General features: G+C 41.0%; 1 protein-coding gene across 37 annotated transcripts in view; it reads left to right on the top strand.

Annotated features, from left to right (window-relative positions):
• DLG2 (discs large MAGUK scaffold protein 2) overlaps positions 1-23,155 on the top strand; it is a 2,335,250-nt gene that overhangs the window by 2,045,233 nt on the left and 266,862 nt on the right. Inside the window, exon 1 of one of the 37 annotated variants that reach the window (XM_086384651.1) lies at positions 16,480-18,652. The exons of 34 other annotated variants lie outside the window; for them this stretch is intronic. Coding sequence is in view for 2 of the 3 variants with exons in the window: in XM_086384646.1 (XP_086240772.1) it covers positions 18,936-18,972 (37 nt within the window). In the remaining variant the exon portion in view is untranslated. Of the gene's footprint in view, positions 1-16,479; positions 18,653-18,767; positions 18,973-23,155 lie in introns of those variants that run through there. 2 more of the 37 variants (XM_086384646.1, XM_086384645.1) reach the window with 2 other exon arrangements.

Below are 23,155 nucleotides of genomic sequence, written 5' to 3'. Positions count from 1 at the left end.
AATGTAACAACTAGGGGGGAAAAAAGTCTTATACTGCAAATCACATCATTCCTGCTGCTGCTGCTGCTGCTAAGTCACTTCAGTCGTGTCCAACTCTGTGTGACCCCATGGACGGCAGCCCACCAGGCTCCCCTGTCCCTGGGATTCTCCAGGCAAGAACACTGGAGTGGGTTGCCATTTCCTTCTCCAATGCACGAAAGTGAAAAGTGAAAGTCAAGTCCCTCAGTCATGTCTGACTCTTAGCGACCCCATGGACTGCAGCCCACCAGACTTCTCCGTCCATGGGATTTTCCTAGGCAGCCTAAATCAGTAAATTATAGCATTAATGTGGACAGTAGTTTGCTAATGTAGGTTTTGGTAAACATTGTAATGTTTGCAGGCTGGGGTTAAAGAGCAGAAATATATATTTTGTGCTGGTGTATTTTTAAGCCCCCCTGGAAAACACATCTGTTTGGAATCTGAACTTGATATGAACCTCCTTTTCTCACAGAAGAATTAGGAGGAAGAGAATTGGTATCATCACTAACTCTTTTTCATAAGTTACTCAATATCCTCCATTCACTCCTTTTTCTATCTTCCTCTGCGGGTCCTAGGAACAGAGGGAATAGAGCAAACAGGGATAGACATGGAAGTAAAGAAGAAAAAAAGGAAGATTTTGTAGGACAGCATCATGGGAAGAATAAGAAAAGAATGGGAAACTGTAAGTCAAGAAGAAAACCTCAAGAACCAATTCAGTTCACCTAGACCTTTTAAGAGGTTTACCATGTGTCTAACAGTACAATACAGACGATAAATTTAGCACCAGTGGGTAGACATTATGGAAGTAGATGTCAGTTCAAAATAAACAATCTTCTCATCTATGGAGTTACTCAAAAACAGAAAGAACTGTCCTGTATCATAGTGTGTGTGTGTGTGTGTGTGTGTGTGCGCGCGCTCAGTCACATCCAACTGTTTTTGACCCCAAGGACTGTAGCCTGCCAGCTCCTCTGTCCATCGAATTTTCCAGACAAGAATACTGGAGCAGGTTGCCATTTCCTTCTCCAGAGGATCTTGCTGACCCAGGAATCAAACCTGTGTCTCTTACATCTCCTGCATTGGCAGGCAGATTCTTTTACCACTACACCACCTAGGAAACCCACGTATCATAGTGAGGTGCATACAACTTAAGTATGAAAAGGGGAGTGTTTCAGAGGAGACCATTATATTGGATGTGAGTTGACTATTTGACCTCTAAGTAGGAAACCTTTTCTAGTAGAAGAAACTGAGCATAGTTTCTGTTCAAAATAGAGCTTCTATCAATCACCGTGCCCTTCCATGGTTAAAGAGCTGAAATTAGAGATGCTAGCCTCATCATTTCTCCTGGTCTCTTCTGCCTATACCATTAACACAAAAAATGGAAGAAATATGGAAGAGATGCAGAGAGGTCCAGAGAGGCAAGAAGCTTCCAGAGATGAGCCAACTGGAGTCCTCAAAGAATAACTGTGAAAAGGCCATTTCCAGTTCAGTTGCTCAGTCATGTCCAACTCTTTGTGACCCCATAGAGTGCAGCATGCCAGGCATCCCTGTACATCACCAACTCCCAGAGCTTGATCAAACTCATGTCCATTGACTCAGTGATGCCATCCAACCATCTCATCCTCTGTCGTCCCCTTCCCCTCCTGCCTTCAATCTTTCCCAGCATCAGGGTCTTTTCCAATGAGTCAGTTCTTCACATCAGGTGGCCAAAGTATTGGAGTTTCAGTTTCAGCATCAGTCCTTCCAATGAATATTCAGGACTGATTTCCTTTAGGATGGACTGGTTGGATCTCCTTGCAGTCCAAAGGAGTCTCAAGTCTTCTCCAACACCACAGTTCAAAAGCATCAATTCTTCGGCATTTGGCTTTCTTTATAGTCCAACTCTCACATCCATACGTGACTAACAGAAAAACCATAGCTTTGACTAGATGGACTTTTGTTGGCAAAGTAATGTCTCTGCTTTTTAATATGCTATCTAGCTTGGTCATGGCTTTCCTTCCAAGGAGCAAGCGCCTTTTAATTTCATAGCTGCAGTCACCATCTGTAGTGATTTTGGAGCCCCCCAAAATAAAAGTCTGTCACTGTTTCCATTGTTTCCCCATCTATTTCCCATGAAGTGATGGGACCAGATGCCATGATCTTAATTTTCTGAATGTTGAGTTTTAAGTCAACTTTTTCACTCTCTTCTTTCACTTTCATCAAGAGGTTCTTTAGTTCTTTGCTTTCTGCCATTAGGGTGGTATCATCTGCATATCTGAGGTTACTGATATTTCTCCCAGCAATCTTGATTCCAGCTTGTGCTTCATCCAGCCCAGCATTTCTCACAATGTACTCTGCATATAAGTTAAATAAGCAGGGTGACAGTATACAGCCTTGACATACTCCTTTCCCGATTTGGAACCAGTCTGTTGTTCCATGTCCAGTTCTAACTGTTGCTTCTTGACCTGCATACAGATTTCTCAAGAAGCATATCAGGTGGTCTGATATTCGCATCTCTTTAAGAATTTTCCACAGTTTGTTGTGATCCACACAGTCAAAGGCTTTGGCATAGTCAATAAAGCAGAAGTAGATTTTTTTTGGAATTCTCTTGCTTTTTTGATGATCCAGAGAATGTTGGCAATTTGATTTCTAGTTCCTCTGCCCTTTCTAAATCCAGCTTGAACACCTGGAAGTTCATGATTCATATACTGTTGAAGCCTGGCTTGGAGAATTTTGAGCATTACTTTGCTAGCATGTGAGATGAGTGCAATTGTGTGGCAGTTTAAACATTCTTTAGCATTGTCTTTCTTTGGTATTGGAATAAAAACTGACCTTTTCCAGGGTCAGGGACAAGAAAAGAAAGACCTCTCTAAGACCTCTTGACTTATTGCTTAATCAGTTGTGTGGATATATTTGAGAGTGCCCTTTTATAGAATACCCAGAGCTTAAAGATCATGGAGTTTGGTTTCTAGGAATTATCTATAAACAGTACTTCCTTGGTGATCCAGTAGCTAAGACTCTGTGCTCCCAATTCAGGGGGCTCAGGTTCAATCCCTGTTCAGGGAACTAGATCTCATATGCTGCAACTAAGACCCACTGCAGCCAAATAAATAAATATGTATATATATATATTTTTAAAAGTTTAGATAACGTCATGAGGATGGGGGCCTCATAATAGGATTAGTGCCTTTATACAATGAGACACCAGAGAATTTTTTTCCTCTGTACACACACACACACACACACACACACACTGAGGAAAAAGTGTGCAAGCATGAAGTGAGTAGGCAGCTATCTGCAAGCCAGAAAGAGAACTCTCAGCAGAACCCAACCATGATGGCACCCTGATCTTGAACCTCCTCTAGCTCCCAGAACTGGGAGAAAATACATTTCGGTTGTTTAAGCTACTCAGTTTATGGCATTTTGTATGGCAGCCTGAGCTAACTGATACAGGTCAGTACTATTACTAATCCTTTTCACATGAAGAAACAGAGCAATGGAGAGGTATCTCGCTCAAGACAGGACACTAGTGACTTGAAGAGCTAGGATCCAAATCCAGGAAGGCTGTGTCCAGAGCCTTTACTCTTTACCACACTCACCTACTACCAACTTGTAATATCAGTACCTGTGTACTTACCACCTTTAGTGTCCCAAGTCATTTCAAGAACTGGTTTAATTATTCTTTACAACATTGTCCTATTTTTGTAGATGAGCAAATTGGCAGACTAAGTGAAACAGCCAAGGAGAAAACTCCAGGGATCAAGAGAACCAAGAATAGATTAAATGCAGCTAGTAATTTTCTGAACTGAGATTGTGTGAATGTCATGAGATCATGTATATCCACCAGCTAGAATGATGCCTGATATAAAAGAGATCTAAATCCATTTTTTAAAATATTTATTTATTTGGCTGTATCGGGTCATTGTTGCAGCACAGGGGTTCTTCAACTGTGGTGTGCAGCATGTGGGATCTCAGTTCCCTGACCAGGGATCCAACCAGAGTCCCCTGCATTAGAAGGCAGATTCTTAACCACTGGACCACCAGGGAAGTCCCTAAAATCCATTACTGAATATCAAATAAATGGATCAAAATGTGATTTGAAGCCCCAAACTCATAGCAATGCTAGGTAGTTCAGTTCAGTTCAGTCACTCAGTCGTATCCAACTCTTTGCGACCTCATGGACTGCAGCATGCCAGGCTTCCCTGTCCATCACCAACTCCCAGAGCTTGATCAAACTCATGTCCATTGAGTCAGTGATGCCATCCAACCAGCTCATCCTCTGTCGTCCCCTTCTCCTCCTGACTTCAATCTTTCCCAACATCAGGATCTTTTCCAATGAGTCAGTTCTTCACATCAGGTGACTGAAGTATTGGAGTTTCAGCTTCAGCATCAATCCTTCCAATGAATATTCAGGACTGATTTCCTTTAGGATGGACTGGTTGGATCTCCTTGCTTTCCAAGGGACTCTCAAGAGTCTTCTCCAACACCACAGTTCAAAAGCATCAATTCTTTGGTGCTCAGCTTTCTTTATGTCCAGCTCTGACATCCATACATGACTACTAGAAAAACCATAGCTTTGACTAAACAGACCTTTGTTGGCAAAATAACATCTTCGAATAAACTTTTATTCCTAACCATGAGTTTATTTATTAACTTATTGACTGTTTTATAGTTTATTTAACAATTATGTAGAGGGGTTGACTGTGGATCAAGCACACAGTTCTATTTGTTATCCTTTTACAATTGGTGTTCCCTGAGACAGTTCACTTTGAAATACCTTGCCACTGGATATACTGGTACTTGAAATTCATCTTAAGTAGGTAAGATGCATCTTTGAGATTCAAGAGAAAGAGAAAGAAAAGCATAGGTCCAAGAGAGGAGAAAGATTTACACCATTAATCAAAGCATGGTTTAAAATAATAGAATAAATAAATACAAAAGTTCATTTCTCAACAAATCTTCTCATCATTTTTTGTCTGATTAATTTAGTTTCTTCTGCTCCATCTGTTTTTTCTTCATGAGAATTAGTATTTTGGGTGGGAAATTATAGGAGTATAATGAAAAGTAGTTCCATAAATAATTCTTCTGATGAAAGGGTTGTATTAACTTTATTCCAGCCCCACACCTAAATCTGGGAGGCAATGAATCTTTCCCAGGATCACTGTAGCCTCTCTCTTCTAAATCTTGTTCTAAATCCCATTCTGAAGAGGCATTCCTTACGTGGCCTAATCTGTTTATTTACTTTCATCCAAGCATATCTGGCTTGGGGGACCCTATAGTGTGGTCCATCATTTAATTGCAATATGAGATTTTGCACTGGTATTTTATTTCATCTAATGATGTTTGTAGATGGACTGTTTTGCTTTTTGAGTTATGTAGATATCATGGAATTGTACCACCCACAATGTCCCAAATTCCAACATGCACAGATGCTCAATAAATTGAACACCACCATCTATAGAGAAGTAATTAGCCAGCATCACGTTGCATTGGATTCATTTTACTGCTCTCTGATCTACCCTTAAATTGTTGACTTTTCTGTACATCATGAGTTAAAGCTATTTTTCAAATTCGGATACTTCGTTTTTCTTCTTTTTTAGAGCAATACTCTAGCTTACCTGCCTAGAGAAGATAATGGGCACTTAAAAGATCAGCCATATTTTCAAAAATAGATGAAGTAAAAACAGAGCAACAAATCATACATGCAGTTGATTTCTGTTGCTAGGATGTTTCAGCCTTTCTGACTAACCCATGCTGTCTGCAGAGAGAAATAGGACCTTTGAGAGAACCATTGAAAACTGTAAAGTCAAATGCCAATTGGACAAGTAAATAGCCAGTCTTACCAAAAAAGAGGGTCCAAAATTTCTGTATCTAGAAAAGACTTCTGTGTCAGAAAACACCTTTCAGAACAGGTGCAGAAAGCTGCCAAACTTGGTAAGACCATTTGGCTAACTAGTGAGTGTGTTGAGTGTTAGGAATAATAATAATAACATTAGCATTATATAGTATTCTGTTCCTTTTTGAGCACACTGAGAGACAGAAAATGTAAGTCATCTGGCTCAGGGCACATGCCAAACAGTGGAAGACCTGAGTCTTGAACTTAAGCAGTTTGCCTCAAGCCTTTGATCCTAACAAATACACTCTGCTGCTCCTTCTGTGAAAATCAGGATCTCAGAGTGGCAGAGACTGGAGTTATTAAAATAACACTGTTTTAGCATGAACCATATGGAAGTGCCAATATCTGAAGGCTTTTGACCTAACAAATCTGTAGTTTTATATTGTTCAGCCTCATAGTAAGTAAAACAAATGACTAAGCACCTACTTGGAAGACTTCTGTTCCAGACTTCTGTGTTCTGGGCTGTATCTGGAGTCTGAGTGATTTGACGGCAGCGAGAGAGAATCTGGAGAGCAGAGCTATTATCCAAGTACCTTTGCTAATCTTGATTAGTCAATTCATATCCATGGGCCTCAGTCTTTTCATCTGTAAAATGAGTGAATCTCAGATTTTTTTTTCTTTTTAGACTTCAGTCCACTTTGTCCAAAAACAACCTATGTCTCATTTGTCCCAATCACTCTCAATTTCCAGTGGCAAACAAAGTTGCTGGGGGATGAAGAATGTGACTGTAAAAACAAATCGTGGGAGTGGGGAGGATTATGTTTACATATGCTTTAGCAAGGGGGATATGTTTATCCCTGTTTAAAGATGATTTATCTTTGAGTATACATGTATCTTGCAGCCTAAGGATTGGGAAATATTAGACCAAAATACATTTAGTGCAAATGTTTTATCACTAAGCATTAACAAAATTGAAAATAGAAGAGATACTGATAAAACTATATAATTAAAAGCAAGAGTAGTACTAAATCACAATAATGACATACTCAAGAAAACATTGAGGATGCAGTGACTTTTTCAAAAAAAGCAATTTGCCCTACAATTTCAGAATTTCCATCTCTGCCTCTGCAGTAGAGCTGTATGACATAGCCAAACACCATATGGCAGCTAGCCCTCCTGGAGGAATGCCAAACTAAAGTGCTTAATAAACTCTCATAATGCGCTAATTTGAGTACTAAATTAATGGTCCTTAATAATTCGCTCAGCAGTTACTGGTCAGCAGCTCTTGGTAGAATGTGAAAATGAATACATATGAAATTGCAAGTCAACCAAAGAGAGTACTTATGTGGCATAATTGTTATGACCTCATCTTTCCATCCTAACTCCAGTCAACCAATGTTGATAACCCTAACCCTAACCCTAATCCTAACCCCACCCTTTTGAAGCCCCAGTTCACAATAAGAAACCCCCTGGAGAAGGAAATGGAAACCTACTCCAGTATTCTTGCCTGGAGAACTCCATGGACAGAGGAGCCTGGTGGGCCTTGAGGAGATTTGGGGTCGCTAAGAGTCAGACACGCCTGAGCAACTAACACTTTTTACTTTTACTTTAAAACTCAGGACGCACATATACAAAGTCACCCCCTTACACTGGTGCCGTTTGAGCCCTACGCCACAGTGCCAGGACAATCAGGGGACTAGAGGTCCATACCTGGGCCAAATTCTGTGTACCCTTGGGATGCCCTACAAGTGTGTGTATGACAAATATACATAAATCTATTAATACACATACATAACCACACACAGGTACCCACAGTTAGAAAACTGAAATTTAGATTTTTATGAAACAACACTCTTACTATGTGCAATACTCTTTGATATGTCCGAAAGTGTGAAAGTGAAAATCACTCAGTAGTGTCCGACTCTTTGTGACCCCATGGACTATACAGTCCCTGGGATTTCCCAGGCCAGAATACTGGAGCAGGTAGCCTTTCTCTTCTCCAGGGGATTTTCCCAACCCAGGGATTGAACCCAGCTCTCCTGCATTGCAGGCAGATTCTTTACCAGCTGAGCCACAAGGGAAGCCCAAGAATACTGGAATGGGTAGCCTATCCCTTCTCCAGCAGATCTTTCCAACCCAGGAATCGAACCAGGGTCTCCTGCATTGCAGGCGGATCTTTACCAACTGAGCTATGAGGGAAGCCATTGATATGTCTACTCTTTTTTAAAAGAAAAATATTGATCATGATATATTAAGTTGATTTCACTATTCCGTGAAGGGTTGTGATTTGCAATTTGAAAACTCCTACTGTTACAGAATGCTGTCCAGATATGAGTTCACCTTCATAGGAAGTGTAGGAGCTTCTTATTCTTCTGTCTTAGAGACACAGAAATGAGATACTCTCTCTTTAAAAACAAACAAATAAAGGCACATTTGGAATTTCCTTGGATGATTGGGTCTGAAACTGTGAGTTGTAAGAAAGAGATAAGGAAACTGGATAGTTAGCCTGAAGGAAAGAAGTGATGGCAGTGGAAGGGGAGAAAGGAGCTGAGAGAGTAAACAGCAGGTCCCCAAAGTCTGAGTAGCTCCCAGGGTAACCAGATGTTGGAGGGACTAGGCATTTATCTGTGACTCCCAGGAATGAATAGTTACCCAGTCAGCCAGAGTATTTATTGAGTACCAGCTACTTACCAGCTTCTGTGCTAAAGACAGCAAGTAGAAAAATAATAGCAACTCCAGTCAGGTTATCTTTATGCAGAGAAATTCTACTTTTCTAATAATGTGAATATGGTATGTATGCCTGATGGCCATAAAACAAATCTGTAGAGATAACGATCAACAGTATCGAGAGATACTATTTTGTGACTCATATAGGCCCTTGTTTACCAAGGTTGCCATTTGATGTCAATTTCTTAATAGTTAAGCATTCACTTCCTTGTAGAAAATGGTTCAGTTATGGAGAAGCAGATGCCCTTAGAAGGTGAGCTGCAAGCTTACCAACTCTGCCAAAACTTGTCCCAAGGCCGCCTGTCCCCCATTCTGCTCCCCAGATGAAACATGAAACTGTCAAGGAGCTTCCAAATGAACTTTTTAAAAGCCCTTTTTAGAATTCTAGCTTTAGAAAAACTTTTCCCAAGAAAAATCATTAAGCTTTCCTTTTATTTTAGATGATTCAGTTTGCAGAAAAGCACACACGATAATGAATACATGGTGTGGCGTGGCATTAGTCGCTCAGTCATGTCTGACTCTTGGCGACCCCACGGACTGTAGCCTGCCAGGCTCCTCTGGCCATGGAATTCTCCTGGCAAGGATACTGGAGTGGGTTACCATTTCCTACTCCAAATGAATAAATTAGTCTTCTCAGTTCTCACCAGTAGTGAGAAACGACTTTACTGCCTTTGGACTCTCAGCAGCCTCTTTTAAACTCGGAAGTAAATCCATTAGAAGTTGTGATCCCCCATCAATTCGCTGTATTGAAACCTCAATATTAAAGCTCGTTGGCAGTGATCTGTGTGGGCTTATTATTAATATATTGAAGCTACAGTGAGACATATTTTGGCTAAATATAAAATGAATTTTCTAAGTGTAAGAGCTACCTTGGTAGGTAAGAAGTTCCCCAGTGGGTGAGATGTTTAATAATAGTTGAAAGTCACCTGATAATCTGGTTAGACTAAGAGGAGAGATGTAACACAAAATTATTCCTTAGCTCTCTACCAATCTTAAGATTGTTGTTGTTGCTTAGTCGCTTAATCATGTCTGACTCTTTGCAACACCATGGACTGCAGTCCTCCAGGCTCCTCTGCCTTTCACTATCTCCCAGAGTTTGCTCAAATTCATGTCCATTGAGTCAATGGTGTTACCTAACCATCTCATTCTCTGCTACCCCCTTCTCCTTTTGCCTTCAATCGTTCCCAGCATCAGGGTCTTTTCCTGAGACAGACTGTTTCAATTAAGTGGTGACTTCACCAGAAAATAACTTTCTATAGCTGCCTTCTGAAATCATATCCCAAAATGAAAAATTATTTTCTCCTTAAATGATGTATTTTAAAAGAATTGGGTAGGTCTAAATTAATCAGTAAATATCATTTGGTCTCTCTGACCATAGAGCCACAGTCCAGAAAAATCATATGATTAATAAGTTACTACTAATAACAACAATAATGACTGCCAATAATTTCAAATAAAAAATACTAATAACAGCAGTAATTGTTCTTAAATAGCTAACATTTACTGACTATTGTGTGACAAACACTGCACTAAGTACTTTAATGACACTAATTTAGTGATTACCTAGTAACTGTAACTCTTATTTTCATTGAGTAAATAAGAAAATTTCATATGTTGTGAAGATTATATAACTCGGAGAGGCGCTCAGATGAGACAGAACCATACTGTCAAGCCACTGAGTATACAAACTCTAAAGAATTAACTCATAACCACTAGCCTATATATAATAAAAATTATTTAGGAGTTTCTGACCCTTATTAGTATGTTTTGTCATCTAAATTATTTGGGAAAATCATATACATCATAGCTTAAGCATCCAATCTTAAAATTTGAAATACTGTATCACAAATTTTCAACAATGGGGCAATGTTATGTAATTTATAGTATACCTACTCAGTAAAGTTTTAAAGAATCATTAAAATGCCCTGGACAAGGAGCTATTAAAACACAGGAAAATGTGTGCACTTACAGCATTTGAAATAGTAAAGCACAAATTTTTTTGTGCGGTGTGATCTCAACTTCGTTAAAAACATTCATAGAAGGAAATAACCATAAGTTTGATTGACCTATTTTGTTCTCTCTTTTCTCTTCCTTTTTTCTATAATGAATCTGTGTCATTTCTGCAATTTAAAAAAAGTTTGTTTTGTTTTATTTGGCGTTCTAAAAAGCAGTTTAATTCTCAGACACAAGTTGCATGGCTTCTGATCTGACATTATGGTATATAAAGTATCATGCTCTCTTTTTTTAATGAAGATTTATTTAAATCTATTTAAAAATCCTAAAAGATGATGCTGTTAAAGTCCTGCACTCAATATGTCAGCAAATTTGGAAAACTTGGCAGTGGCCACAGGATTGGAAAAGGTCAGTTTTCATTCCAATCCCAAAGAAAGGCAATGCCAAAGAATGTTCAAACAGCTGCACAATTGCACTCATTTCACATGCTACCTAGGTAATACTTAAAATCCTTCAATCTAGGCTTCAACAGTACATAAACTGAAAACTTCCAGATGTACAAGCTGGATTTAGAGAAGGCAGAGGAACCAAAGACCAAATTGCCAACATCTACTGGATCATAGGAAAAGCAAGGGAATTCCAGGAAAATATCTGCTTCTGCTTCATTGACTATGATAAAGCTTTTGACTGTGTGGATCACAACAAACTCTGGAAAATTCTTAAAGAGACGGGAATACCAAACCACTTTTACCTACTTCCTGAGAAACTTGTATGTAGGTCAAGAAGAAACAGAACTGGACATGGAATAACCGACTCTTTCAAAATTGGGAAAGGAGTACGTCAAGGCTATATGTTGTCACTCTGCTTATTTAACTTCTTTGCAGAGTACATCATGAGAAATGCTGGGCTGGAAGAAGCACAAGCTGGAATCAAGATTGCCAGGAGAAATACCAATAACCTCAGATATGCAGATGACACCACCCTTATGGCAGAAAATGAAGAGGAACTAAAGAGCCTCTTGATGAAAGTGAAAGAAGAGAGTGAAAAAGCCGGCTTAAAACTCAACATTCAGAAAACTAAGATCATGGCATCTCGTTGCATCACTTTATGGCAAATAGATGGAGGAAAAAATGGAAACAGTGACAAACTATATTTTCTCCAAAATCACTGCAGACAGTGGCTGCAGACATAAAATTAAAAGACGCTTGCTCCTTGGAAGGAAAGCAGTGACAAACCTAGACAGCATGTTAAGAAGGAGAGACTTTGCTGACAAAGGTCCGTATTGTCAAAGCTATGGTTTTTCCAGTAGTCACGTACAGATGTGAGAATTGGACCATAAAGAAGGCTGAGTACCAAAGAATTGATGCTTTTGAATTGTGGTGCTGCAGAAGACTCTTGAGAGCCCCTTGCACAGCAAGGAGATCAAATCAGTCAATCCTAAAGGAAATCAACCCTGAATATTCATTGGAAGGACTGATGCTGAAGCTGAAGCTCCAATACTTTGGCCACCTGATACAAAGAGCCGTCTCATTGGAAAAGGCCATGATGCTGAGAAAGTTTTGAAGGCAATAGGAGAAGAGGACAATGGAGGATGAGATAGTTGGATGGCATCACCAAGTCAATGGACATGAGTCTGAGCAAGCTCTGGGAGATAATGAAGGACAGGGAAGCCTGGCAGGCTACAGTCCATGGGGTGGCAAAGAGTTGGAAATGACTTAGCAACTGAACAACAAATATTTAAATATTCATATGTTCATTTAGCAGTAAGTGAATCTGTGTAGAAATGGGAAACTTGGCTTCACTGCTTCACTGCAAATAATTCACCCAGTTATTAAGGTACATAAAGTTTGCTGATTCTACTTTGCCCAGAATGGAGTATGAAGGCTCACAAGCTCCACAGAATTGACTCTTGCTGAGTTCCTTTATCAGTATCATTAAGAAGGATGATCCTGTAATTTTCAGCTCACAGAGAATTGTGAAGACTGGTTGGGCTGGTTTAAAGGACTTAATGCAAAGTGATGTGCTATATAATCAATTTTGACAAGTCCTTCTAAGCGTAAACTGTCCCTAGGCCCCAGGTTGTCATGCCCAACTTCTGGGGCTAAGGAAGAGTAATTCCTGTATGAGGAAGCATGATTAACGTGGGAAGGACTGGAGTGTTTCTTTTTCGGGAAAGCTTGGGCTGTCTGTCCCATGCAGATGTTGTTATTGTTTGACATATATTTTTGGATAACTCTACCTACCTTTGTTGTAGATTCATTAATTGTCACGTAAATGCCCCATGAAACTTATGTCTAATAAGATCCCCTTTCCTTTTCTGGCTTTGGATTTGAATGGAAATTACCCAGCATTAGACTTTGCCTTCCCTTGTGGCTCAGCTGGTCAAGAATTCACCTGCAATGTGGAAGACTTGGGTTCGATCTGGGTTGGGAAGATCCCGTGGAGAAGGGCAAGGCTACCCATTCCAGTATTCTGGCCTAGAGAACTGCATGGACCGTGGGGTCGCAAAGAGTCGGACACGACTGAGCGACTTTGACTTTCAGACTTTGTATTTAGAATCACTTTCAGAATACTTTTTTTTTTTTTTTTTGCTACCCCACATGGCATGTGGGATCTCAGTTCCATGTGCCCTGCAGTGAAAGCTCAGATTCCTAATCACTGAACCACCAAGGAAGTCCCCAAATTAACTGTTAATTTTACCCTTTACAGCATTCAGTGAACAGGACTAGGCCAAAACTTCAGGAGAATTCAAGCCTTCTAACTTTGCCTGCTATGCAGTTGATGCACAAGAAAGATATGCTTATACATCCCTCTCCTGGCTGGAAATATTCCTAACCTATCGTTGTCTCCAATAATTTATTCAGAGATCTTCACAGTATAGTTACCTGGCAGCTAGCTACCTATCTAGAAGTTACAACGGTTATCCTTATATTGTAGAAGGAAAGAACCAAAATCAGGGCAACAGAGTTCTACTCACCTTGATTTATACCTGGGCAAAGTAACTCTGTAGTACTACTTTGCCATCATGGATATATAAGCCCTGAAGTCCCCGTTCAGTTCAGTTTTAAAGTGGAGGAACAAGACAGGCTCCCAGAAACTAAATCTGTTTGTGGAGGAGGAGTCTGTGATTCAGGCTTAACCCAAGGGTGTTGCCTTTATGACATAGGTCATTACCGAAAGTAGGATAGGGATGGCTTCTTGCCCAAGAGCTGTCAGATGTGTTGTTCATGGATTTGTGCTGAGTCTTTCATGATTCAGTAGAACCAAGCCATTAGAAATGCTACACTGGGTCTTAATGGTGTGTGCGTGGTCAGTCATTCAGTCATGACCGGGTCTTTGTGCCCCAGTGGACTAAAAACCCCTCTGAACATGGCATGTCCCAGGCAAGAATGCTGGCCATTTCCTTCTCCAGGAGATCTTCCCAACCCAGAGATTGATCCCACATCTCCTGCATTGGCAGATAGATTCTTTACCACTGAGCCACCTGGGAAGCCCCTTAATACTGATACCTACAGCAAAACAAGGACCCAAAATATTTCAGGCCCATGTGAGAACTATTGGAATAAGAGGTGTCTAGAAGGTGCTGTGAGAATAGCGGGGTGGTCATTAATTCAGTCTGTGAAGTTCAGGAGGATTCCCAGTGGTGGCAGTGTTTGAAGGTGTGTTAGAAGAATGAATGGAGTCGGTGGACAAAAAGGAAGGAAGTCTGTGCAAAGTCACTAGTTCTCCAGAAAGCAGACAGTGAAAAGAGAGGCTCTCAGGAGAGCAAGTCTGTGGAAGGAGTGGCTTTCTTCACTAAGATGTGAGCTTTATGCTGTAGTGGATGAGGTGCCAAGCAAAAGACTTTAATGAAGGAGAGATGACATGGGTTGACCATTTTAGAAAGAGCTCTGTGATAGCTGGTGTGGCTAATTCATTGACAGAAGGCAAGATGAGAGGGAGGGAACCAGTTTAGAGAGAACCTCATTCATGTCAATGACAGTGGTGACAAAGAGGGACACACAGACATTCTAGAGAGACGGTTTGGAGGTAGGATTGAGGGGATTGATTAATATCTCATTAGATATGGAATCAAGGTTTGAGGCTGAAGTTTCTAACATGTTATGACATGAAGGAAAATGTCCTCTGAAATCCATGATTTTGTCTGAAATCTCAAAACTATAGTATGAGACCTACTGTGTAATAGGTTTGTGGCATCTGACATATGTACTAAATTTTAACTTTCCAGAGCACTTCCTTTTGCTTGATCTCATTAAATATGCATTTTGACAGATGAGAAGACCAAGTGTAAGTGATGTGACTAAAAGCATTCCATTGGAATTGGCTGGGGTGAGACTAGAATCAAGTCTCCAGGCTCCCTAGTCTTGAGCTTTAAATCGAATCTTGAATCTGACAGTCTTGCATTCTGTGCCCCTTACCCTTTTTTTTCTCTTTTGCATAGAAGATACTAGAATTAGAAAGACTTTTTGACTCAAGGAGGAGGCTGGAAGTTTTGGAAAAGCCACAAAGAAATCTTGGGAGCTTTTAGGGAGGACGAGGCAGCCAGCAGATGGGCAAAGGGCAGCAAGTGACAGTGAGCATTCCAGGCCTTCCAGATGTCAGTGTTTTCATTGCTCAGAGTACAAATGTATCGTGTAGTGTTAGTTTCGCTGTAAACCTCATCCCTGCAAACCAGATGAGCCCTGGGAAGTGGGGAATGAAGTGGGGAGGGACCACTGCTAATGGCTAAGAACAACAGGGACAGTAGCCTCTACTCAGGATGGTCCTTGAGTCCCTCAAGTCTGTTCGGAGGGGCCTGTGTGGCCTATTAATGAGCATTATGCTCAAAATTGGTCCCCACACAATCTCAAACAGGGAATAAGTAGATTTGTTGATCATGGTGGGTGAGATTGTCTATGCAGAGGCTATAGAATAAACTCATTCAAAACTAGTACAGCCACTATGGAGAACAATGTGGAGATGCCTTAAAAAACTGGAAATAGAACTGCCATATGACCCACCAATCCCACTGTTGGGTATATACACCGAGGAAACCAGAATTGAAAGAGACACATGTACCCCAATGCTCACTGCAGCACTGTTTACAGTAGCTAGGACATGGCGGCAACCTAGATGTCCATCAGCACATGAATGGATAAGGAAGTTGTCATACATATACACAATGGGAAGTTACTCAGGTATGAAAAAGAACCCATCTGAGTCAGTTCTAATGACGTGGGTGAAACTGGAGCCTATTGTACAGAGTGAAGTAAGTCAGAAAGAGAAACACCAATAGAGTATTTCAGTTCAGTTCAGTCACTCAGTCGTGTCTGACTCTTTGAAACCCCATGGACTGCAGCACGCCAGGCTTCCCTGCCCTTCATATTAATGCATATATATAGAATTTAGAAAGACGGTAATGATGACCCTATATGCAAGACAGCAAAAGAGACACAGATGTAAAGAACAGGCTTTTGGACTATATGGGAGAAGGCCAGGGTGGCATGATTTGAGAGAACAGCATTGAAACATATATATTACTGTACGTAAAACAGATGACCAGTGCAAGTTCGATGCATGAAGCAGAACACTCCAAGCTGGTGCTCTGGGACAACCCAGAGGGATGGGGTGGGGAGGGAGGTGGGAGTGGGGTTCAGGATGGGGGGATACATGTACACCCATGGCTGATTCATGTCCATGTATGGCAAAAACCACAACGATATTGTAAAGTAATTAGCCTCCAATTAAAATAAATAATTAATTTTAAAAAGAATAAATTCATTCAATACATACACAACCATGTGTAAGATAGTTAGTAGGAACCTGCTCTATAGTACAAAGAGCTCAGTTCAGTGCTCTGTGGTGACCTGAGGGGTAGGATGGAGATGGGGTTGGGAGGGAGGTCAAAGCAGGAGGGGATATGTGTATATGTATGGCTGATTCACTCATTACAGCAGAAACTAACTCAACATTGTAAAGCAGTTATACTCAAATAAATATACTTTTATTTGAAAGTGGAGTCTCAACCCTACTGAGCAGAGGAAATGGAGAGTCTTGGTCCCTGCAGACCAGAATCTCTCTATCAGAAATAATAATTTTGCAATGGTGGGAGAGTCATTTTGCAATTATCTCCTGTCCATGTTGGTGATTGGGAAGAGGCAAAACACCTGTCTTAGACAAGGTAGACATTTGTGGGTAGGAAGAGACTTTTCATCTGTAGGAGTTACTGTCTGTTTTGGGAGCCAAAACAGACAATGTTTTAGGATACCTGGAGAGAAAGAGGAAGAGGATTCTTGGTGAAAACTCCTCAATGCACTGTTATCTTTTAGGCAGATGTGGTCTCTCACGGGATTTGTAATAACTGCCTTTGCAAGTGGAAGTGATCAGCTTCCACTTGCAAGTGACTGCCTTGGAAATGGTGATCAAAGAATGGTACTTAATAGAGACGTGTTCTGTGATTATACAGCCCCCATCCTTCTGGGGGTTTCATTGATTATCTGTCTCTGTGTGGACTCCTAGCTGCAGCCTCAGGAACTCACCTGATTTCAGTGTATTCCTTTGTCATCTAGAACTACGGTTGACAGTCAATACTAATTTTAAAAAAAAGTATCGCTTTTAAGGAAAATTTTTTTCTAAAATTAACTTATTTTGTACTGGAGGATACATACTGTGCTAAGTCACTCCAGCTGTGTTGGACTATTTGCAACCCGATGGATTGTGGCCCCCCAAGGCTCCTCTGTCCATGGGATTCTCCAGGCAAGAATACTGGAGTGGGTTGCTGGGCTCTCCCTCCAGAGTGGCCAATTAACAATATTGTAAAATTTCAGGTAGACAGCAAAGGGACTTGCCATAAATATACATATAGTTTTTTCTTCTTTTTACTTTTTATCCTAATATTTTCATGTGGGGCGGGAGAGAAGTCCATAAAGAAAAATATTCTTTTATACCCAGAGGTGTGCTTTAAAGAGACCTTGTTGTTTCATTTTATGACCCAACCTAAAACCTCGGGATTCCTACAATTTTCAAGCCCATCAAGGCAGCCATTCCATCAAGACCAGTTCAAAGTGTCAATGATAATCCCATTTTATGAAAGCCACTTTGAACATTTAAAAAAATCTCCAAGCAGTTGAGCCAATTCAACCCCTTAGTTCTGTTTTCCCAGTGATAATTTGTTTCTGAACATGTTTTCAACTGATTTTTTTTAAATAAAACATTTACACTGAAATGACTCCCCATCTTAGGTGAGTTTGATTGATTTCTCTAAGAGTTAAAAAAAAAAATCATAGGATTTCTGAGCCTGTGCACTCTTAGTTTGATAAATGAAGTAACAGGGATAAGGGGTAGGTGGTTACCATGGTGATCATAACATCTGATTTGAGTAGCAACAGATAGGGCAAAATAACAGTACCATACTAAGCTGAATTGTAATGATGATCAACAGTTGAGAGAGGAAATTTAAATGTCTAGGCTCTACTTAGCAACTGATCAGTCAATCAATACATGAATAGCAATATCTACACCTTAGCTTCATATGCATGTATCGTACAGATCAAAACAGAAAGAAAATTACAGCCTATGTGAAAATTAAAAGTCCTTAAGCATATTTGGAAAATACTTTTAGGTGAAAATAAAAATCATTCTAATTTCCAAATTTTAACTATTCATCCTCAGAATATCAGGATAAGTTTAAACTACATTGACATTAGAAGATTTCAAGGTTTAAAAGAAATGCAAAGAGTTGTTGATCTTTCAGGCTGAGGGGACCTAGTTTCTCGACTTGGAGTTGCCACACAAAAAGATAAACTCAGAAGTTCTGCATCCCTAAACCATCCCTTTTTGAATACTCTTCCTGCCTAAAGGCTGATGTAAGCAGGCACTTCCTGGCCTGGGGGAGCCAGCAGATTCCAGTCTGCCAGCTGAAGAATTAACTCTACAGTGTGAATAACTTTGTTTACTCACTTCTGCATTTTAAAAGAAGATACCGACTAGCACTTCAGTATTGGAATTTCAAATACCAGCGGCCAAGCTGGACTGTGGGATGGGACTGGGGTTTAAGAAGTCTTCCGGGCTCCCTCGGCAGACTCCCTGGGCAGGCGTCCACGTCCACCACCTTTCCAGCACCAAGGCATTTTTTAGATGAGAAGAGAAAAAAGAGAGAGAGAGGTGAGTGAAACAGTCAACATCTGGAAAATTATTTGTAACTGCTTTTAAAAGGGTGGAATGGGGAAAGTAATCCCGTCTCTTAAATTGGCCCTTTTGTGTTGCAAAGCATCTCAAACTAGCTCTGCCACTAGCCTGAGCAGGAGGCCCCACCTGCTTCACTCCTCAGAGGATTTGGCTCCAACTCAAGAGCGTCAGGAGTGTGTGCTGACGGGCGGAGTTGATACACCATAGACTCGGCCAGGAAGAGGGGAGCAGAGCTGACTTTGGGGAGCAGTTGCCTGCTATGCTGAAAACCTCTGGAAACTGGCTAAGGAGCTGTGGTGAGAACCGTGCGGCTTTTGTCAGACCCATTTCTCTTGAGAGACCAGTGGGGAATCATGGCCAGGGCTATGAAAAGAGGACAGCAGAGGCCCCTCCCCTCTCCCTCCCTAGAACTGCAACGGCTGCCTTTTCTTAGCACCCACTGCTTGGAGGCATCTCCTTAAGGCTATTCTGTTTTCTTGTCTGTTGCTGTCTGTGTTCTCGGGGAACAAGAATTAGTGAATTTTTCTCTTCCTGTGCCTCAGTGCCGCCCCTGAACCACACTCCACGAGTTTGATTCACCACTGGCCTCTTCATAATATATCTGCCTCATGTGAGCAGTTGATGGTTGATACTGTGTACCAGAGAGAGATTTAGGAATGTGAAATTCTTGTGGCTGACTTAAATGGGTTCCAGAAATGCCTGGATCTACACTGATTTCAGATCAGATATGTGATGCATGCAAGTTCTGTTCAAATAGCCAGAGTCTGCTGAGAGACAGAATGGTTCTAATGCAGGGAGTGAGGTGGGCTTACAGGTCTGAAAGAAACAAGAGACTTAGGGGCTGAAACCCCACTTTTAAGCCATGTAATCTTGGGAAACCAGGGAACTTTGTGCCTTCAGTTTTCTCAGTTGTAAAATAGGAATGACATTACTTACTTTGTAAGATTGAAAAATTAGTTGTATAGGTCTAGAGGACAGGGACCATAATCACCTTATTTAGGGGGTTAAACATCCAGAGAAAATCATTTATTAACACTCTTAACTTCGTAGTTAAAAATGTCAGCTCAGATCATTCTGCCTGCTTTCAGATCGCAGCTCCCTCATGGTTTGCTGAAGTTGACTGAATAACATATGCCTGTTTCCACATCTGTAAAATGGTAATACTAACAACAAATATTTCATGAATCTGTGAGGATTTAAAGAACCAATGCTTCATATATCAGGTTGGCCAAAAGGTTTATTCAGTTTAAAAAACAAAACAAACCCGAATGAACCTTTTGGCCAAGCCAGTATCAGCCCCTCAGCAGAGTTCAGCTCGGTGCTCTGTGGTGACCTAGAAATGTGGAATGGGGAGGCTGGAAGGGAGGCTCAAGAAGGAGGGGATATATGCATTCATATGACTGATTTACTTTGTTGTACAGCAGAAACTAACACAACATTGTAAAGCAACTATATTCAAACAACAACAAAAAATGAAACAAACAAGCCCCTCAGCACTATGCCTAGCACACTGCTGCTGCTGCTGCTAAGTCGCTTCAGTCGTGTCCGACTCTGTGCGACCCTATAGACGGCAGCCCACCAGGCTCCCCCGTCCCTGGGATTCTCCAGGCACACAGCAGTCAGTAGTTGTTGGCTGTTGATATTATGAGGCAGAAATCTGACTGTGGAGCTAGACAACTGGCCTCCCTAGACTAAATTCCCAGGTGGCGCTAGTAGTAAAGAACCTGCCTGCCAATGCAGGAGACATAAGAGGGGTTCCATCTCTGGGTCAGGGAAGATCTGCTGGAGGAGGAAATGGCAACCTACTCCAGTATTCTCGCCTGGAGCATCCCATGGACAGAGGAGCCTGGTGGGCTATGGTCCATAGGGTCACAAAGAGTCAGACATGATTGAAGTAATTGAGCTTACACACACCCAAGACTAAATTGACCTCATTTTTTAAAAATATGACTGCAGAGGCTGGATGAGATAAGTCCTAAGGAGCCGTCCACCTCTTACCAGTTGTGTGCCTGGGAGTATCCACATGCCTATAACATAGACTTACATCTTCCTTGGTAGGGGCAATACATTGAAAATTCATACATTTTATGATGGAAAAAAACAACCCAACATAATATACATTTGGACTTAAAAATCATAGCCAGTCCCTAAAACCAGATGTATCATTTCATATGTTCCTGTGACTTGATTTCCTGAAGAATGTATTTTTGCAGCCTTAGATTCTACTTTGCATGTTCATAGCTTTGGAAATTTGCATCCAAACACTTTGCACTGGTTTTAAGAGATTTACTCACACAGGTTGGCTGAGAATGGCACTTGGTAGCATTTTCAACTTCCGGATTATTTTTGAGAAGGAACCTTAACCTGTATCTCTGCATTCTGCTGTCAGTTAATATGTATCCTGATATTATATTTGAGCTGTTGGCAGCCAGTTTAAAAACCAGCCCAGAGTCACTCCTCACTGGGCCTCTGGGCAGGAAGTAGATTTGCTGGGCTGGGGGATTTGCATTATCTTCAGACTGGGAGCACCCTCTCCCAACATTTCCTTTGTGTTTTATTCTTTCCATATTCAACTCCCCCCCTTACTAAGTAGCTTCCCACAATTTCTCTCTAAATCCCTAATGGGTGCTCTGAGCTAAGCCAACACCCTCATTAAACAGAACAATTAATCACAGGTTTTCAGAATTAATTTGTTTGGTTAAGACCACCAAGAGGGCAGGGACTGTATTTTCGGATGCCTGACATATAATAGAGGCAGTTTTTGCTTTTGCATCATAGGCAGAGATCATAGAGATGACATCTTAATAATCAATGGGGAAAAAGTACCATTGGCTAAGATATTGAGCAAGCAGCTTTTCTATGCCTTAGTGAGTTGTCACAGTCCTTTCTAGCTTTGGATCAGCTTCCAACCTTTATCCCTTATACTTCAATGTTATGAAATATCTCTGAGAGTTCTTTTAATGTGCAGTTTTTTGCCAGTGTTATTTCCTCTGGGACATCTTCATCCTTTCATCCCAACCACTTTCTTCGTTCATGTTCCTAAGTTTGCCTTTGGTCAAGTTCCCCCAACTGCGTATCTGGTTTTTCTCAAACGGTGGCGGTGTCAATATTCCCACGATCAGCTATGGCTTCTAAAAGTCCGCTGTTCCATTTGAATTTCACTTACAGCATTATCACTTTTTGTTTCTTTGCTGAACTTCAGTCTTTGCTGGCAAATTCCCTCTTTGCATTATCCATTTCTGTAAAACGTTGTGTGGGTCTACCACCAGGAGATGAGAAAGCAAAACAACTACATGCTTTGCTGTCTGTATGTGAACTGAACAATAGGTCTGAAGTGACCCATTCCCAACAGACTTTGAAAGAACTGACCTGATAAGTCTCAGGGAACATAATGTGCATCTGTTATTATGTAGTGACTGTTGACCAAAGAGCTAGTAGCAAGTTTATAGTTTACTTACTCACAGTTAATATACCGTGGTAACTGAAATTTGAATCTTGTTGTTAGGGAACTGCTGTTCCTTAATTAAGCCATAGTAATTGAAATTCATGCGTGTTCAGTTCAGTTCAGTTCAGTTGAGTCGCTCAGTCGTGTCTGACTCTTTGCGACCCCATGAACTGCAGCACACCAGGCCTCCCTGTCCATCACCAACTCCCGGAGTTCACCCAAACTCATGTCCATCGAGTCGGTGATGCCATCCAGCCACCTCATCCTCTGTTGTCCCCTTCTCCTCCTGCCCCCAATCCCTCCCAGCATCAGAGTCTTTTCCAATGAGTCAACTCTTCGCATGAGCTGGCCAAAGTACTGGAGTTTCAGCTTTAGCATCAGTCCTTCCAAAGAAATCCCAGGGCTGATCTCCTTCAGAATGGACTGGTTGGATCTCCTTGCAGTCCAAGGGACTCTCAAGAGTCTTCTCCAACACCACAGTTCAAAAGCATGAATTCTTCAGCGCTCAGCTTTCTTCACAGTCCAACTCTCACATCCATACATGACCACTGGAAAAACCATAGTCTTGAACTATGGAAAAACCATAATTCCAACCATTTGTTGGAACCACACAAGTAAAAAACTGCCCATAGATAGTTGCTTAATAATAAATATCTGTTGAATGAATGAACATACTCATGCATTCACACTGATCTCAGTTTTACAGTCTGAGTGTCCTTTTAGCCTTGCCCATAACTATTTCTCTTCTCTTCCTTCCTGGATATAATAAAATACCCAAAGTATTAGCTGGTCTTTGCAACCCAATGGACTGTAGCCTGCCAGGCTTCTCTGTCTATGGAGTTTCCCAAGCAAGAATAATGGAATCAGTAGCCATTCCCTTTTTCAGGGGATTGTCCCAACCCAAGTATCAAACCCAGTTCTCCTGCATTGCAGACAGATTCTTTTCTGCCTTATCCACCAGGGAAACCCTAAATAGTAGGTAAAAACATGTCTACTACAAGCTAGCTTTGAACAAGTCATTTAACTCTTGGGTC

The sequence above is a fragment of the Bos grunniens genome, chromosome 29, assembly GCF_055505025.1.
Source record: "Bos grunniens cultivar Pamir isolate PY7600 chromosome 29, Bosgru_T2T1.0, whole genome shotgun sequence".
Taxonomy (NCBI): Eukaryota; Metazoa; Chordata; class Mammalia; order Artiodactyla; family Bovidae; genus Bos; species Bos grunniens.
The sequence above is the reverse complement of the archived record's forward strand: the minus strand, read 5'-3'. Positions and strand labels throughout refer to the sequence as shown.